The sequence below is a fragment of the Tetrao urogallus genome (genome assembly GCF_951394365.1).
Source record: "Tetrao urogallus genome assembly, chromosome: Z".
NCBI classification, from domain to species: domain Eukaryota; kingdom Metazoa; phylum Chordata; class Aves; order Galliformes; family Phasianidae; genus Tetrao; species Tetrao urogallus.
In genome coordinates this window covers 49,555,015-49,574,757 of record NC_136816.1, presented here as the reverse complement: position 1 = coordinate 49,574,757, position 19,743 = coordinate 49,555,015, and the positions used below count along the sequence as shown (strand labels likewise).

At 37.7% G+C, this 19,743-nt stretch overlaps 1 protein-coding gene across 1 annotated transcript in view; it reads right to left on the bottom strand.

Annotated features, from left to right (window-relative positions):
- Positions 1 to 19,743, bottom strand: part of PGM5 (phosphoglucomutase 5) — a gene marked incomplete at both ends in the record, with an annotated part of 67,933 nt that overhangs the window by 6,327 nt on the left and 41,863 nt on the right. Inside the window, 3 exons of the mRNA XM_079548642.1 lie at positions 4,332 to 4,466; positions 10,442 to 10,625; positions 11,922 to 12,057. Of these exons, the coding sequence (XP_079404768.1) occupies positions 4,332 to 4,466; positions 10,442 to 10,625; positions 11,922 to 12,057 (455 nt within the window). The remainder of the gene's footprint in view (positions 1 to 4,331; positions 4,467 to 10,441; positions 10,626 to 11,921; positions 12,058 to 19,743) is intronic.

Genomic DNA, 19,743 nt, shown 5'->3' with positions numbered 1-19,743 from the left:
GTTGCTCGCCAGATGCCTGCTTGGATGTTAGAAGCCATATATGTCATTCTCTAAGAATGTCTTCCAAGCTACCTAGAAAGCAACTTTCTCAGTAATACACAGCAATGAGGTGCATCACCAACAATAAGAAGCAGCAAATTTGCTACTCCCTTTTTAAGAGGAATGTTCCAGTTGTAGAAAAGAGCTGGGCATCGTTTCAAATACTTTGTTTAAGCCCGCATAGAAGCAGACAGCGACGTCACTATACACTGTGATTTAAAACTGCTCACAGCAATAACGTCCTTGGCATAGGACATGACAGTCATTTATCATTAATCGCTCCTCATTAGGAAGAACTGAATTAGTCATGAAAAGACAGTAAATATCCTTAAGCTCCCATGTTATCACGAAGTTGCTTCTGCCCATTTATTTCAACTGACTATAGAGTGGTGAGTAGTCACTGCTATTCACATTTATCAGTGGCCTTGGACTTCTAGTTATTAGCATATTTTACTACTTTCTCTTGAATTTTAATGTTGTTGACCAATTGGCCAGTTAGCTGTAATTTATTTGTTCTATCTAGAAAGTATTAGCCAATTAATTATATTAAGATGCTACTAAAATAAGATAGTAATTAAGATTTGAGAGACCCTTCTATTCATTAATAGCTACTGTCTGGCCAACATACAAATTGGAAGAAAAGTTCCTGAAGAGTCTTTTTTCTCTCTACTTATAAGACTACTTTTACAGAAAGACTTAGGATGGAAAATAAACAATTAAGACCTGAAAATCACCTTTTCCTCTATGATCCATGCAGATATACATAGAACTGATGTACAATAAGTAATGAAGAGAGCTCACTCAAGCACCATTCATTTCAATGGTTCCATGGTGACAAAATTAAGGGCACAAGTCTGAGGAACCCCCATAGTACTTCGAAGTGCATTAGGTTTTCTGCTGGCTATCAAATCAAAATAGGTCCTACAACTAGAGCTCTCCAAGTAGTTGATCCCTGATGATAAAGAGAATAGTTGCATGTCTTTGTTTAGATTGTTTTCTGGACAAGTATTGCTTGTAATCTACTGGAGTTTCTTAAGCAACAATCACTGTTTCACTGTGCATTTGGATGATAGATACTGCAAATGATGAACAGCCACAGTGAAGGAAAAACAAAGGCAAACAATGCTAAGATTGACTAGTTATATGTAATGTATATGTAACTACAAGGAAATGCTGTTACATGACAAGCATTTCTGTTTATTGCTACTGATTCTATACACAGAGTAGAATAACCATAGTCTGTTCCAATTCCAAGTGCAAATTCCAGCAATTCACATAAAATGCTTGGTATTTAGCTAGAGTCCTTGCCTTTACTAGGAGAATAAACACAGAGAAAAGAACATACGTTCTTAAAAGTTTTTTAAGAACAGCCTTCTGACATTTCACATACACGATTGTTATACTTGGCTGAAGAAGTAACAATACCAAGTTGTTATAAAAATTAAGCAAATACTTTGTTGATTTTATGGCAGAATTCATATCCCACTTCATAATAAGAATTGACAAAAAGTTAACAGAAGAGGTTTCTTTCTCTTTGGAAGCTTTCCCAAACTCCCAATATTTGATTTTTTAAGTTATAAAATTTATGAAGAAAAACAAACTCAATCAGGATGGTGCAGCTCTACTGAACATAGATGATTTCATCCCTATTCAGAGAACAACTTATGCTCCTTATGGGAATAGTTTCAGCCACACTCTGTGGACAGCCACTCTAAATCTGAAGGACATCTGTAAGATCAATTTACAAAAACAAGAAGAAAAGACTTGTGCTTGAGCTTGACAGATAATTGTCTGGTGGTAAGATCAGAGAACCAAAACAAACTTGAGACTGAAACATAAGAATCACATGAGGGCAAAATACAAAAAAATCACAGAGGTTTCAGTTTGAAAAACCTCCTAACTCCACTGCCATTCAACAGATACAGGTGGTTCTAAATACAGTGACTATGGATACAGCCCAGAACATTAACACAAACCTGAAAATGACTGATGGAACAAAGCTTGATTTCTATCCCTGTTCTTTCATTTTAAGATTTTCTTCATTCCTGTATAGATTTTTGAAGATTTTCATTAATTTGCTTGTTTGTTGTACTAAAACAAAAACGGAATAGTTATGCTTATCCGCAGAAGTAGAATGAAATGGTATTGTCATCAGGCAGAAATGGGGCAATGCAAAAGCACTCAACTTCCGGCTGTATATGTAAACAATCAAAAGAAGGTACTTAAAAAAGTGGTCCAGTATGCAGAAGAAACTAAGCGTTTAGTGTCTTAGCATCAAATAATTTTCTTCTGTTTTATGATACAGAAAGTATACCATAAACATGGGATACCCACCTGGCTCCATGGACTTGTGACAGTCCAGGTGGAGTAGTAGGTCTCTCACTGTTCCCACCTGAATGCTGGTGAGGGATTTGGAGCACAAGCCTTATGAGGGAACTGGGATAGTTCAGTTTAGAGAAGAGGAGGCTCAGAGGAGACCTTACTGCTCTCCACAGCTACCTGAAAGGAGGCTGTGGTGAGGTGGGGGTCAGTCTCTTCTCTCATGCAACTAGCAATAAGAGTAGAGGGAATGACCTCAAGTAGTTCCAGGGGAGGTTCAGGTTGAATATTGGGAAAAATAGCTTCTTTAAAAGAGTGGTCAAGCACTCGAATAGACTGCCCAGGGAGGTGGTGGAGTCACTGCCCCTGGAGGTGTTCAAGAAACATTTAGAATGTTATACTGAGGGATGTGTTTTAATGGGGAAATACTGGTGATAGCTGGATGGTTGGACTAGATGACCTTAGAGGTCTTTCCAACCTTAGTGATTCTATGATATTTCAAGAAAGAGTGAAGAAAATCAATATATTATATCTGCAGGAAATCAGGTAGCAAAATTTCTGGAATATCTGCTAGACAATTGCTGAGTAACATAGAAGAAACTCATTAAATCTATGGTAGAAATCTAGCAAAAAAACCCAATGCATGGTTCAAAAGGATTTCATGTTCGGAGAACCTTTGCATCTGTACTGCACTCATAAATACATGAGACTTCAAAAACAGTTTTAAAGTCTTGCAAACTAAATGCTTATCCATTCTTCCAGGAGAAATACTTAGTCCTCTTTTGTTTATTTCACAACATGACAGTGTTTCAGTGGAACTAATCTGAGAGGTGGAACTACAATTTGTATTATAAATTGTTTTAGGTCTCTGCTGGATTTCACTGAAATCTGCTCTCAAACTTTTATTTTCCTAGGAAGGAGTCTGGTTATGATGTGAGATAATTCTCAGATAGCTGCGAGTCTTTCCCTTACAAGGAATCCCTACACTGTTCAGACTCAGGCATCCCTAATTCCTAATTGAGCTTGCACTGCAAGGCAACCCTGAGAAGCCTTCACTAAATGATCCCTAGAAAATCTGCCCCCAAATTTATTAATTTTTAAAATATTGCTCTTTAAATACCTGAGTGGAATATTTTTTTCCCAGCATTCAGGCATCTCAGGCCTTACACAAATATGTACTAAAACTGCTAGTCCTACCTCAAAAAGTCAACAGTCCCACAGAAGCATAAAAGACCCAGAAATTGCAGATTCAATGAACAGTCGAGATCAACAGGCAAGCTCATGGCAATGGGGCAGGTCCAAGGTCAAACAGAGGAGTCACTGCACAGTTTGGGTCCAATAAGTGGCAAGCAGGTCCACAGTGACCAGGCAGGGTTGAGGCCAATGAATAAAGCCAATATATCCTCCAAATTTAAGGCAACACCTGATACTATAGATGATATTGTCTTTCTGGCATTTGACTTAACCACGAATATCTGTAATTTAAACAAAAAATTGGCTTTCTCAGGATGTGGTGGTTTTCTTCAGTTGCCCAGACTGACTGAATGAATGAATGTATGAACCTATTTCTTTTCTCTTGATCCTTCAACGTTCCGCTTCAGTGCTCCTCATTGAATTGATGATCTTCACTGAACGGATGATACAGATTTCCAAAATATCCACTTACGGTTTGAAAATGCATCAATACAACTATTGGAAACTCTTCAATTTCTCATTGTATTCCTGATATTTCTCTCCCGAGATCAAGAAGCAGCTTTCCCAAACCAAACATAGTAGGCCTGCTAATGCTTCCTAACCATTTAGCAGTTTTGGTATAATATTCTGAACATTCTACCTTTCACACGTGGTTAAAAAAAAAAACAAAAACAACACATGTGCTGTTCAGGCTTCTAAAGGCATCCACTGGAGCCTGATTTTAATACAATTGTAAACAGTCTATTCTTGCAGGTTTTCTTACAATGTTATTACATTACCTGTGGCTCCTTATTGTGTTGGCTAGGATCCTTCTCATAACTCTCTGCATAGATCCGGAGAGTAGCTCTCACATGGCTAGAAGCGCTCATTCTAAAGATGAGCCTGGAAGCATCTGAAAAAACAATCCGCAGCCCCTATGGGAGAAGAAGGAGTATCATACATTGAGGTGGCAATACCTCTAATACATCACAGTTTTCACTGCTCTAAAATAAAACAAGAAAGGAATAAGGATACAATCTCACTTTAACTCTGGACAACTCAGTCATTTCTTTTTTTCCATCTCAAGACCAGAAACAAAAACAAGTGGTTTCACTCCCACTCCTCCAAGCAAGGGCTTTTTTACTGCTGTTTTTAGTTTCTTTCACTGATTTGTTCTTGTTCTGTGTGGTAGAGCAAAAAATCACTAGTCAGTGAAATATTTATATATCAACAAAGTATGGGAAACAGCTACAGGAGCTAAAGGCATTCAGTACTGAATACAAAAGTCAGCATCAGTTCCCTCACAGACCGTGCATCAAGACTTGATTACAAGGATTTCAACAAAAGTCTGTAATACAGTCTAGAAACCCAACATGTGTTGTTAATTTCAAGTATGTCATTTAAGGTGACATTCTTCACTGTGTGAAGATTTAAAAAGACTTATTATTAATTAAGTAGGAATTTACTTCAGCTTCCATCTCTCTTTATTACCCTTCCTGCTTTCATACTGTACATATGGACACATTCTTCCACAGGCCATGTACTGGATCCTTAGTCAACAGTCGCTCTGTACAGGGATGACATAAGGTAAGCAAGAAGGGCAGACAGGTAAATTTGTTCCCATTAAAACAAAGCACTAAACTGAACAGTTAAACAGTTGCACTGTTTTCATTATCTACCAGTTTTGCACTAATATATGTTCTTGTTTCTTTTCTGTAAATGGTATCCCTAGGTTAAACGCTACCTCTGTTCTGCCAATGAACTTCTCTTTTCCATTTTAGTTCTGCTATTGGCAAATGAGTGCATAAACTGAGATCATTGCTAATTTTGTTGAAGTTGCAGCAAGGCATTCAAAAACGGGAGAATTAAAGAGAGAAGTACTAAATTCTTTCATCTTTATCAGCAGCCTGGGAAGACACTGCTGGTTAGGAACACGGTGCTCCCCCATAATAAAATAAAAGTGCAAAAAGCCTTTGTTTGGTCAGGTGTATGTCAGATCATTTTCAACAGTGTCTGGATGATACTGTCCATCAACACGAAGAAATATGTAACACGAAAACATAGCATATGGGTAAAAGGCTGAGTCAGATGGCCTAAGAGATATTATCCATCTATTGCTTTGGTTGGACATGGAAGTGTGTGTGACACAAATGTGTCTCATAGAATTCCTGCATGAGGAAAAAATGGCATCTACTGACATTCAGCAATGCTTGCCAAATACTTATGGAGACCAAACAGTGGATGTGAGCAGAGAAAGGCAGTGGGTGGTGCATTTCAGCAATGGTGACTGCGACGTGAAACACAGGCCACATTTAAATGGCCATGCAGATTCTTACAAGCACAGCATGCAGCCTCCTGCTCATCACTGGCAGAAATGCTTAGCTAATGGTGGTGACTGTGTTTAAAAATGGTGTTTTATAACTGAGAATTTGCTCTATCAAATAGTGTTATTATGCACTCTGTATTCGTTGCAGCTTCCATGGAAATAAATAGGAGGCATTATTTTCCTGCACATTAATTTTAACACATACACAATGGTAACATAAATTCATCTAGTATTTTCACCATGAAAAGCATGTGTTGTAATCAGAAATATTTTATATTCAGCAGGATAAGCTTCAGAGCCTTTTTTTCTAATGTTTGCTATTAAGCCAACTTATTAATGAGTTGGTTCGCATGATGTTAGTGGAAGTTCTGCCATCAATGGAATTTTAGCTTGGACAGCAAAAAGTATATAGTCAGTTTGTTATGATCTCATCCTATGAACAAGGAGTTGTCTCTTGCTGATTGCTAATTACTTCTAACTTTATGACAGCAAAATGAAAAAAAGATAGCTCTAGGTATAGTTCATTTTGAATAGTTGTCAAACCTACAACCAGGAGCTCAAAATATGTAACATTCATGTCAAGCAGCTCAAAGTGAGAAGGAAGGAAGCTTAACATGCTTGCACAAAATTAAATCACAAGCATAAAGAGCATGTGAATATCCTCCTACCTAACGGCTACACGGACATTTTGCATGTCCCTGCTAGGTCAAGCTACCTCCACAATGACAAAACTTGAACACTCCTCTGCATATTCTGTGTATCTGGGAAGAATAACAACTGTACATTGTTGCTTCTCTCAGAACCTCAGTAGAATCTTGCCACTGATTAAACCATGGTCTCTGGAACAAAAAAGGTTTACGAACACTTCCCATAACTCTATCCTTTATGATGCTGATTTTTTCCACCAAACCAAAGAATCTGTAGCCACTTGGATGCTACAGTTTATAACACTTGAGATTTTTATATAGCACACACACACACAACCTGCATTCAGTTTACTATTTCTGAGCTTATTTTCACATTTCTCAGGAATAAATGACTGACAGTATTGGTTTTTACAAAATAGAGATGTCAGCTGATAATAGTCTACAAGACAAGAATTTCTGCCGTACAGACAAAGATATTTTTCAAAAGGGAATTGTAGAGATGCAGTGACTGTACTCACTGAAAACAACTACCTCTGGAGTGCCAGGGAGAAATTATGTGCTAAGGAAACAGCGGCCTTCACAGTTGGACTGTCAAAGTCAACTTTTGTGTCACTCCTGCACCTGGAGCTAGAGCATAAGTCATTTTTGGCACAGAGCTCAACAGCAAAAACCTGTCTTTTGACTCTCCACTGAAAACAGCCATTTCAAAACTGGCAACACTTTTTTACTCTGGAAGGCAACAGAATTTAATGAGAACTATGATGTACTTACATTTCTTAACATTTTCTGAAACTTATACCACAAAGCTGTAGGTTACACTTGTTAAAACCAGAGGAAAAACAACCAAAAACACTGTTCCCAAATAACTGTGGAGAAACATTACCTGTCAAATAACCTACAGGTCTGCTCTTAGGTGAAGACAAAGTCAAAAAGTTTATCCCTGCTCGCTACTACACAGTTTAACATATTAAATATTTCTTTTTAGCATTTTTTAGCTTTTGTGATCACTGTTGTCAAAGCAAGCTGGTGAAACGGAAAGCAGCCTACTTACTGTTAGACATGCTGGTGCTTTTTCACCTGAGATAAGCTCAATTAATTTAAAGCCATGTACTTGCTATTTATTATATAAAAAAGTCAGCTTGAAAGTGCACAGAACAGAATTTTATAAGCAGAATTAATAAACTGACTTAAGGAAAACACAGTGAAGAACAACAAGCTGGAAACTCCACAGTACAGAAGAAGTTCCAGTTTTAATAAAATGGGGTGCACTCTTTGTCACAAACATGTTTTATTATGGAAACTGGTAATTCTTTTTTCCAAAAGGAAGCAAATGAAAACCTTCAGTACAGCTCTGACAATGGATATCCGCAGATACATTAGGCAAATCAGACCTGCTCATGGACATTAATTAGTCGTGTGGAAATTTTGAAACAAAATGACCTTGTCACTGGTTAACCTGCTGGCTTTGAAGCCAGTGTGACACAGAGAGAGCTTCACAAGGATTTCTCTACTTTTCACTATAATCCAGTGAAGCAGTTTACTGATACACTAAGATCTCTGAAGTGTTCAGAAGACAAAACTTAATACTCATCGTAATACTCATTGTGTAATTTCACTTCCAGAGGTTTCACTGTTTTTTCAGTTAGCAATTTCATGATTAAACAAGTGAGAATTAGCATAGTAAATTAGGATGAACAAGACTAAGCAGCAAATTAAAAAAAAACCAAAAAACTTAAGATTTTGAAAACTGTTATTAAATGGTAGAGTGTAACACCAGCAGAAAATCTGGTTTAGTAGCAGTATATCTAACAGACACATACATAAATTAGAAGCATGCAGAATAGCTATCTTTCTTCAAAACACTGTGGTTATCATAATTTTTATTTGCTCAGCTGTGGACCCTTGAACACCACTGGGGCATAGGAGGCCATTCTGGCTACTCTGACAAGAAATATGCTATTGTTGACATGGGACTAAAATATCATTCTGAACAGAGAATAGTTTTTTTCCTTATCTCTGGAGGGTCATATGAAATAACTTTCAGAACAGCCCCCCAAAAAACATGAGATTACACACAGAGAATTTTACAGCCTAAATCTAACAAAGGAGCAAGACAACATTATGAAAATTTAAATGACAACCACTGGGAGTTTTATTCTGCAAATCTCTGAATATGATAAATCTTTATGAAGGAGTCCAGCATTTTAGTTGGTAACTTGTTCAGTATGTTATGGGCTATTTTCAGCACAATTATCAGCACAAATATACCAGCACAATTTTCAGGAACAGCAACATGTTTCATTTAACTTTATATCTTATTACTGGACTTTATATCTTACTACTGATGATAAACAATATTTATGTGTTTGTTTCAGAATAAATTAGAGTACAGCCTGCTTGTACTGCTATATATCTGTTTTGTTATTGTGTTTGTTTTCTGCAGTTTATTAACACTGATTTAGCTGTAGTTCAGTAGAAGCAGTTCAGATACATTGAGTACAAATTTCTATCCACTTTCCACTGAGGAATAAAAGGTTCCGGACAACCTAGCTGGAAAATCTACATGAAACTCATGACAGTCACAAAGAGGCACCTGCATTTGCACAAAGAGCATAATACATGAGGAAAATGGCAGCAGTGAACTGTTGCTTATTTCCATGGATTAATGTCATTTCTTATTTTATTATGCTTGGCGAATTCCACCAAGGCTGCAAACACACAGAGCCAGGAATGTAAGCTTGTCAGAAAACAAACAGATTGAATTGTATTCTCACCAAATGAGTGCTTTTGCCTATGAAAAGACATGCTCTCCATTTCAAAATCCATTTAAAAACAGGGTAAGTCGTGCTTCTTTGTATTACATGGTGACGTGATCAGCAGTTGTACTCCAATTTAGGAAACAGCTTTGGGTGAAAAGAAAGGGAAAGTACACTAAAAGTTTACTTTTTTTTTTTTTTTTTTTTTAAGGACAAGAATCACAAGCCTGCCATGCCTGTAATTTTCCAGTGGATTTGGATATGACAATATCCTTGTACCTTGTTTCAGCAGCAATATGTACAAGGACAGTAATTCAGTGTCAATTGGGCTGCTTATACCATCTGGATGCAGTGATGAATGGAAACTACAAAGATACTGCACAGAATGGAGTGACAATTGTTTTAATGGCTCATAATACCACTTGATAGAGTCTGATCAGGTCAAGCAGTTTACAAACTTCACAAACAAAGACAACAAGAATAAGCAGCATAAAATCAGAATACATTTAAATATGAGTCACAGCTCATATTCAAAATGTTTTGATATACACCTACACCAGGCAAAAGTACATGTCTGCTTTTGTGTTTGTCATGGAACATAAAAGGCTCGATTTGAGTTGCAGAACTTGATAGCTAAAAGAACTTAATATTGACATAGTCTGCCCAAAAGGAACACAGGGCAGTTATTTTAGCTGGAGAAGCCAAACATGCCCCGATATGGAACAATCTGCTTAAGTCTTCTGCATGCTGTTGCCAACAAGGGAATAACATGCCTTAATTATGTGAATAACAAAAGCAAGAAAATTTGACCTTTTTTATGCGATATATAGCAATTGTAAGTTTCAGACAGAAAATAGAAAAAGCAAATGCTGCCTTTCTACACAACACCTTCCATTTTTCAGGAAATGGGTCTCTCTGTCCTCTGCTGGCAGCAGGGACCCCATCTCTGCCTACCTTTTCTATAACACAGTCTCCATTTATGCACAGCAAGTGCAAGCCGAACCAGAGGTGGATTATCTTATCCAGTCTGAGAAAATCTTAAGTAGGAAATGCGGTATCTATCAGTGCAAATAAAAAACTGTCTATAAATAAATGGTAAGACTTTCAGCTGAATGCCAGAAATGTTTTAAGAGATATATTGAAAGCTGCAAAATTTTGCTGCTTTACCACCACAGCCATACCTGTCTTTTGGTCACAGTGCCATCCACAGGATCTATGTACTCAAAGCTGTCTGTTCGTTCCACACTGTAGATACTGCTGCCCACAGCAAACTGCTGGTGGCTGAATGACTTGTCAGTGATCAAAGCTTCCAGGTCTCTCATTATGAAATACGCTGTTCTGGGTTCCAATGCTTCATAATCAAACCTTGCATGCATATAAAAAAGTAGAAATAAAAAGTAAGTCCACCACAGCTTAGAAGACAATTCTTTTTTCTCAGTTCTCAATATACACACAATTAGCAATTTGTTGCTTACTTCAAAAAATTGACAGTAGACTACTGAAGTACTGCAAATTAAACCAGTGCATGCACGCAGTCCTATGCAATCTGCCCATCTCATGTATACACCACAGTTCTATTCTGGCCACCTAATTCTCGAGGCAATAGAAACCATTTAGAAAATACATTGTATCTTAAGTAGCACAGAAAACATCATAAAATCACTACAGAACTATAGAATTACTAAGGTTGGAAAAGACCTCTAAGATCATCTGTCCAAACATTCACCCACCACCAGTATTTCCCCACTAAACCATGTCCCTTAGTGCAACATGTAAGCACTTCTTGAACACCTACAGGGACAGCGACAGTGACATCTCCATTGGCAGCCCATTCCAATGCCTGACCACTCTTCCAGAATCATTTTTCCTAATATCCAACCTGAAGTTTCCCTGGAGCAACTTGAGGCCAATCCTATCACTAGTTACCCAGGAGATGAGGCTGTCTCCCATCTCACCACAACCTCCTTTCAGTAGTTAGTTGTACAGAGCAGTAAGGTCCCCCCTGAGCCTCCTCTTCTGAAGACTAAACCCAGCATAGACAGCATTCTGAAATCAAGGACACAATCAGTGCAATGCTCTGAAGAAAATAAAATAGAAGAAACTTTGCTGCAAGTTTTGAGGAACAGCTGTGCTCCTCCATGATTATACTTACTCATCTGAATTAAATCTATTCTGAAAGAAAGAGAGAGAGAGAGAGAGAGGCTAAGGTAAGATCTGTGTTATGTGAACGCCAATTAGAATTCACCCTTCTGAGACATTAATAAAAACAAGTAAATGTATGAATCTTCAGAGGAGTTCTCTTGAGTTCAAAGTAAGCATAAAATCAGTTTTCACAAAAGCATTTTCATGAAGAAGCATGGAGAAAGAAGTTCATGCTGAGATTTTGACATTTTTCAACACCATGTAACCAACTGCACCCAGAGATTCCACATCTAACATACTGGAAGTGACATATATGCACAGCTCCTTCAGCGAATACAGTCTGCTTACTCAACTGATAAAAACTGCCCATTACAGTGGCAATCTGTAGCAGATTTTCATTACGTGGACATATGAAACACACATCTAAATGTAGCTGAGTGCAGGTAATCAAGCCTTGTTTGCAGCAGAATTGACCCAATGACTGCATAAGTTTCTGTACCTTTTCTTCATTTTTCTCACCTGCAGTAGTAGTGTCGACCAAACTTTGCCCAGTGATCCCTGACAATTTCTTCTACGCTCTGCTTTCGAGCTGCTAGGATTGAAAGCCAAACTAGAACAGCCCATAGACCGTCTTTCTCTCGAAGGTGATCAGACCCTAAAGAGAGATATGTAAAGCACATTATTTGATACCACTGTGTATAAGAAAACAAGCTGAGGAGGCTGGGCAAATGTCTCACTTAACTTGTACATCACCTAACAGTAACCAGGAAGGTACCAGCTTCCATAACTATGGTAGCTCCCAGATTGATAACCAGAATTTACTTTTACATATGACAAAGTCTATACTCCTAACATTAAATAAAAAATATACATGAGTACTTGGATTGAAGTGGTAGAAGTATCATTATAATCATTATAATCATTAATCATTATACATACAGGTTATTTACACACTTCTGGTACTGTCTCCCCAAACTGGGCAAGACACCCAGATTCCTGGCCAGTGTTCTGTGTTATGTGAGTCAAGTTCAAGAGCATCTCCCTTCCAGAATTTCCAGAATATTTATAACCTTACATCAGGTCAAATAAATAAATATATATATATATACGTAAAAAAACCAAAACAAACAAACAAAAAAAAAGCAACAAAACCATGATAAATAGCTTCTGGAGGAAAAAAAATAGCAGAAAAGAAAACTTTTTTCCCTGTCTGACTTCCTCCTTAGTTTTCAGAGATAAAAACGTTTGAATGCTCAGATCTAAATTCCTTCCTAGTTTCATATTTATGACAAATTAATACAAAAGAAACTAAGAATAATTTTTGAAAATCCCATGGGATTTAGGACACATTCAAGGATACAGGAGACACAAATTCAAGTCTACTATTTGAATTCAAATAACATGGACTTGAACTGCCAGTTTCCACATACAAAACCAAAAGAAAACTTGGAGTAACGAGCTGCTTTGCTGTAGCCATATCACTTATCTTGACCAGAAACATTTCTATGAAAGTAAACTCTGTCTGTCAAAACAGTAATGTATCAAAAAGCAAAAAGTTTCAATAAAATTATCATTTCGTAACCATAGAGTATTACATAGGAAAGGTCTTGGCCATGTCAGCAAGCACCCCCTCCTTTTGGATAATTTACAGCAAGTTTCTGTGGCAATCTGCACCTAATCTAGGTGAACATTTCTGAAAATCAATAGAAAGCAAGATCCAGGATGCTGGACTTAGCAGATACTGGAAGATGACTACTTCAAGTAATAGACTCAAGAACCTTGATATGTGAAACACCAGATTTGATTCAAGTTTTTTAGTTGCATTTAGTTATCATTTTCTGTTCTTACACTGTAGAAAACCTGGGTACAAGATACATTAAATCACAATTTTTTTTTTCCCCTCATGAATTACTGATCAATAGTTTGACTGTGTCTCTAGAAATTACTCAGCAAAAAATTCTCAGAGAAATCAGAAAGGTTTTTGTTTCAAAATCTGTTGCATGATATATTCTCCATCATCAAATATAAAAATTCTGCTGCACCAAGTCTGCTTTGCAGTAGTTTTATATAATAGCCTGCAAGTTCTGTACACACATTTGTCAAAAATGGCTGTGTTTTCCTACTGGCAAAGGATCTGCTTTTTGTTATATAAATTGAAGCTGTTAATCTTGTGAAAAATTGTCAAGAGAAAATTAAAGACATAAGGAAAACAGTAAGATATGCCTGGAGCAACTGTGATTTCTGGGGTTAACTCTTGACATCCATCCTTCAGTTACCACTGCTGCCTTTGACTTTCAGTCCATCTTTTTGACAGAGAGCAGCAAGTCAAGGTAGCAGCTGCTATTCACACAAATTTGCTAAGTGCCCATCGACCTGGGATTTTCACAGCTCTGCCTGTAGCTTAGGCTCCTTGGCTTTCATTCAGCCCCAGAGGTATAGATTCCCATCCCTCCTGAATCTAACATTTACAAAAAATTACGACAGAGTTAACTATGTGTAAATTACTAATTCAGCACAATACCAGAACTGTATAAAAATGATTACAAAAAAGTTGTAAAGGGGAAAAATGTTTCTAGGAAGCACAAGAAAAAAAGGATATATGGAGATTATGCTTGAGTCTGTGAGTTGGGCTCTGTAGAAAACTAGGACACTGAACAGCTCAAATGGATTTAAGAACTGAGACACACAGTGATGTTCCTTCATGTTTGCAAAGTAGCTGTCATGATACTGAGAATACTGTCTTTCTGCCAATTTTGATCTGCCTTGACCTGCAGTCTGTGAACTGTTCCCAACAAGGACAGTCTACTAATACAGTGCCTAGAGCTATAGCCTGGTCCCCTAGCAGCTGCTATAAAAACTCCAAGAGCTTACTTTGTTCCCTGGTTCAGAGCCTCCAGATGCTATCAAAGCATGTAGTGCTGCTTGATCACAAGAAAAAGGGCAGGGTTACTTATGAGCCCTTGGAGCTTTGCAAATAGCTTTAGATAAAAAAAAAAAAGAAAACAAATGTCCCCGAACAGGAACTCAGCCCTTCAGATAATCAGATCCTCACCTTTTCTACTCTCTCTTCGCAATAACACAGTAGATCAACTGAAGGATCCCTTCTGCAGATATACCAACAATCTGGTCTACAGATAACAAAATCAGCTTTGCTCATATGCAAAGCAGATGGCATGATCCTATCTTTTATACAGACAAGAGTTTGTTCCTAGAAACACTGCCAGTGCAGTTTCTGCCACTGCCATTAAAAGGAGGATGTAGAAGAGGGCTGTCACCTCCCACCTGCACTTGTCATTCCTCTGGTAACAGCAGGAAAAGTTGTTAGGCCAGCACAGCTGCAGGGGACTTTCTGAGTGTCCTGACTGCTGGGAAGGACAAAAGGGTGTGGAAATGCAGCCTGGCTCTGCTGAGTTGTTTTGGGAACAGGAGCTGGTGGGGGGTCCTGGGCAGGATGGAGGAGATTGGGAATGCTATGCATTCCCTTTTTTCTTAACCTTCCTGGTTCTTCTTTTAGATATTCATTCTTAGCACAGGAAAAGTTAATTCTGCTTAAAAGTCATCTCTATTGCTGATATTACGCACAGCTTAAATTGCTTAATCTGCTCAACGGACACAAGCAGCAAGTGGAGATACGGTAGAGATAAACACTCCAGTGACTTGTTTCAAAGTAAGTGATCATTTACTTTCCCATTGTGCAACATGCTGCAGACTGCAAGCCATCAAATCACACAGTGAAAGGCACACCAAAGTGTCAGCAAAATTGCCAATACATCTTGACATGTGTGCAAAGATCTAAACTTAGCACCGAAGAAAATAAGCATTTTCATTTCACAAACAGTTTGAGTATGTTTCACTGGATCAAACTGGTCCAGTGAAACATGGACATAAGAATTTCTGGAAAGGTCTCTGAGCCTCGTTTTGGCATGGCTTAAGCTTATAAATCTCTGTGAAGACGGATGAGTGTGTACACACGTAACATTCTTCTGATCCATTTAGCAGCTTTGGCACGTGTTGTGTCCTTGTGTGTCCTTCATGATGACATAAAGATTGTTGTTCCTCTGGAAAGAAAAGGATACAAAGAAAGCAACCCAGAGGCAAAAGTCTGTAACCTGTAAACAACCCAACCATTTCAGAATTAAAAAAAATCAGTGATTAAAAACACTAGCCTAACAATAACAATAACCTTGTTCCCAAGAAATGTCTTGATTCATTATTCTTATTAGAAGGAAAAATGACAATGGGAATTTCTCAGAACTTGTTTATTCCACCTCCTATTTCACCAGCTGATCTACTAGTTGGGCTACTATTTGCACATATGTGCAAATTTACTGCTGTCATTTCTTTTTAGTAAATTAAAATCCACTACTGCAACTCTGCTAGTGAACTCTGGTTTTCACTTGTTTTATCTTTGTAGGTGTCTTCATTTCTTCTCTCCCTTTTACTGTCCAGCTCACATGCCAGAAACACAAGGCAGGGAGCTAGTTCTGCCAGCTCTGTTAACAGTATCTTCCTCCAGTTCATATACCTAATATCTGTTGTTGTGAATCTGCAGAGGCAGTTTGTGCAAAGTGATCAAATAAAAGGTGCTTCACAATTCCTGAGACTGTAATACTGCTGTAATACTACCAGTCATTCCGTCTTGCTGAGGGCACTCAGCAATCTCAGGATAATTCTCATTGGTACTTCTGATTGAAAAATATATAGCATTAATGAATTCCAGCCAGTAAGGAGACAAAACAGAAAAGAACAGTGGAGTCAACAAACGTTTTTCTAATTATGTCACTGTATTTAATTTGCCATTGGTAAGGAAAATTACAATAACAGCAAGTACTCTGACAGCTTATTTTTAAGTTAGTTTGCCATATATTTCTCAATATAATAATAACAACAAAAGTTATTTTATACTACTGCAACAGTTAATTGCTATGGGCAGACTCAGAATAAACACTGGGAAAAACTGTTAAAGCACATTCCCATTCACAAGAAAGTACACAGACAGGCTTAAACTGAAGTAGTCTTGAGAGTCAGTAGCCTGAGAAACAAGGAAAATCACGAAAAAATGTTTGCATGATTATTTTTTTCTGATACTGTCAAGCTGTTGGGCATGCAGGCTTTCTTTTATATGTCTCATTTACTCTTTATCTGAGAAGAGTTCCAATTTTGATAGACAGTGAGCCTTGAGGATCATACATAAGAGGAAAATGTAATTGCTTTTCCCTAAATTAGCCAATTGTGTCTAGCATATTGCCCTCTGTAATGAAATTTTAAAACAAATGTGAGACTGAAGCATGTATATAAACTCACAGTAGAACATTTTGTCTGCACACAGTTTAAGCCTTACAAAATTATCCTTCAGTGATTTGAATCTTGGTGATATTTTGGGCAAATGGAGTCCTGTGTTACTGTAACAGATAAGACCATACAGCTCTTTAAAGGCTTTCATTATTTTCAGCACCAGACCATCTTTGTATTCTCCACTAGTTCTTCTTACACATAATCTTGCAGGAGAAAGCAGTTGTTGTTAATGGCATCTGGAAATTTGGAGATGGAGCATGCAAGTTTATGAAAGATGCATCAATTACTGATTGATGGCTTAAACTGCAGAAAGATAAATCAACCACACTGCTCTCTGAATCCTGATTAATTCTTTGCTGATGAAATTTAGAAACTAATTGCTGCTGCAGATGCCCTTCTCTGAACTGTGTCCTAAGCATTAGTCATAGAACCAGAAAGCTACTAACCTCATCTGACAAGCTCTCCACACGACTACAAAAATGGAAGAAGATTTTAAAGTACTGGTTGAGCTCCAAGATCAGCTGCCAGAAAACAAGTCTGGGAAACGCAGCACTAGGGATGTTTTCAAAATCTTTTGTCCTTTTATAGCAGAAAATTTGCTTTTATTTATTTGCCAGTACAAAATCCCTTATATTATAAAACTAAGGCTCTGTACTGTTTGGAAATTCCAGCTGGGCTGGATTACCTAAGTATACAACCAATCAGTCTCCTGTGCTGCATGGTTAGTTTGACAGTAGAATATAGATATGTAAATCCCCATTCTCTTGCACAGAACAATGATTTTCACGCTCTGATCTGCTATATGGTATATTTCTTGAAAACTTCGGCACTGAAAACTAAGATGTGTCATTTCAGTTCCCTAAATAGCTGTGACAGAGATGAGAGATGTAGAATTTACTCAAATGCCCAATACTGACAGAAACTTGTGAAGGTCATGCAACTTTTAGGACATTATCAAAAGGTTCACAATAAGGCAAATATTTATTGCTAAAAACAGCTCACATTGCTAAAGTATTGGTCATCTACACACCGGCCTATGTTTTACTAATAAACATCCTGGCATATGTGGTTTTTCCAGACAGCTGCACAGAACTGAAAGATGATTAGAAAATTGAGGCAAAGAGAAAAACAAACCTTAGATATCACTGTAATTGCCCTCTAGGCTCTGCCACTATTAATTTACACAAAAACTACCTACACACTGGCCCAATGCTCCCAGTGGTCTGAATGCCAATAGGCTAGAATCTCAACAGTTTATACTACTGTTCAGATGGCACTGTCAAAAATGAGAGGCCAAGTGGCTTTCTGAACTGACAATGAAGTTCTCTAGGTACTAGGAAGCTGATCAGAGTGGACTAAGATGCACATGTCCTGTGTTCCTGTAAGAATAGCTCTCCACATCATCCATGAACATGTTGCTCAAGCACCATTACAACTCACAAGAGACAGAATTTACTGGAAATATGAAGAATTAATAACGGGATAGGAGAATCAGATTAAAACAGGAATACAGAGAGTGCTAGGAATGCAGAGATGGGTATGAAGTCAGGAGATGAGAGCTGCAAAATCAGAATAGAGGCTACAGTACAAAATTCTATTAGTCTAGGACTTTACAGAAAGATGGAAGTAATGGGAAAAAGTTTAGGGCAGGTGGAGAGGAGTTACAGTTGCCTACTTTCAAGAACAGGCAAACTCCACAGGCTCTTCCTTTATCTCTAATAGTCCATCTTCCCCCACTCCAACAAGCATCTGCTACTTTGGTTAATAAAGAAATAAGGTCAACACAAATCACAACATCTTCAGTGTTTCAGAAGGCCAAGCTCAGAAACCTTTTCGCTTGATCTCTTGATATGGCTGATCTGCAGATCAGTATAACTGATACTGAGGAAGACCTGAGCATGCACATGGATACAGGTCATGTCTTTTCAAGGTGCCAGGGAAATTTGTTATTTGGTCTTTTTCATGCAGTAGGACACATTACACTCAGTAGGCTAGGGCATCCAGATGTAGTTCAGTCTGTGGGAGCTCACCATCAAACTCTCACAGGCTAAATCCAATCACAAATCACATTTTTCCCTTCCTACAGCGTGACAGTGAAAACAGGGTTGCTCATTATCAAATAATTTAGGTGTTAATGACATATGCTGATGTCTCAAGGGCTAACTTTCATGGAAATAACCACAAGAGAAACTTTAATATCCAGAGAGAAGTGAAGAACCGATGTAGTGAAAAAGCATCAAAAACCTCCCCTCTGGTTCAGACCTCTCACAAACAGAGATGCAGCCTAACGGATGTTAGGCACAAATGACAGTATGTTCTGAAAGGTACAAGATCTTCTGAAAATGTCCCCCTTCCCAAGCTAAAACTGTCATTCTATGACCCTGCAGAAAACCCTTAGAAAAAAACCTATCCAAGGCAGTACCATACTGTGGCAGCCACCACAGTGAAGCCAAGGCAACCAGGGTACTAGTAATGGGACAGTGTTTCACAATCAGAACAGAAAGCAAAACACACATTCTTTACTCATTATTACAGACATTCAAAGAAAAGTAATGTATTCTTGGATTTAATGAGTGGCTATATTAAAGTGGTATGTGTATGGCTTAAAGATATCCTCATTTTTAAACAAGCAGCATTCTGGCCTAATTGAGCTAATGGTAACTTAGTTCCAGAGTTAACTAAATCAAAGCAATATGAAATTTCTAATCAGATTTCACTGCACAATAAATAATTTTCTATGAAAAGCTGTAGTCAAGTATTACACACACACGCAGAATCAAACTTCATGGAATTTGCATCAAAATATGCAATGTATCATTAACCATGCAATATGTTAAGTTATTCTGATATGCAATTATTTAAAAACACCCATATCACAACCACAGTAATAAAAAGCATAAAGAATAAATAAATTATGTTCCAGAATCCAGGAAAGAAAAAAAGAAGCACTGTAAAATGCGTTCAGTTTTTCTCATTCTACAATACCAAATTTGTTCAGTTTTGCAGAGCATAAGCTACCGGTTTGCTCTGAATGAGGGCAGCTCAG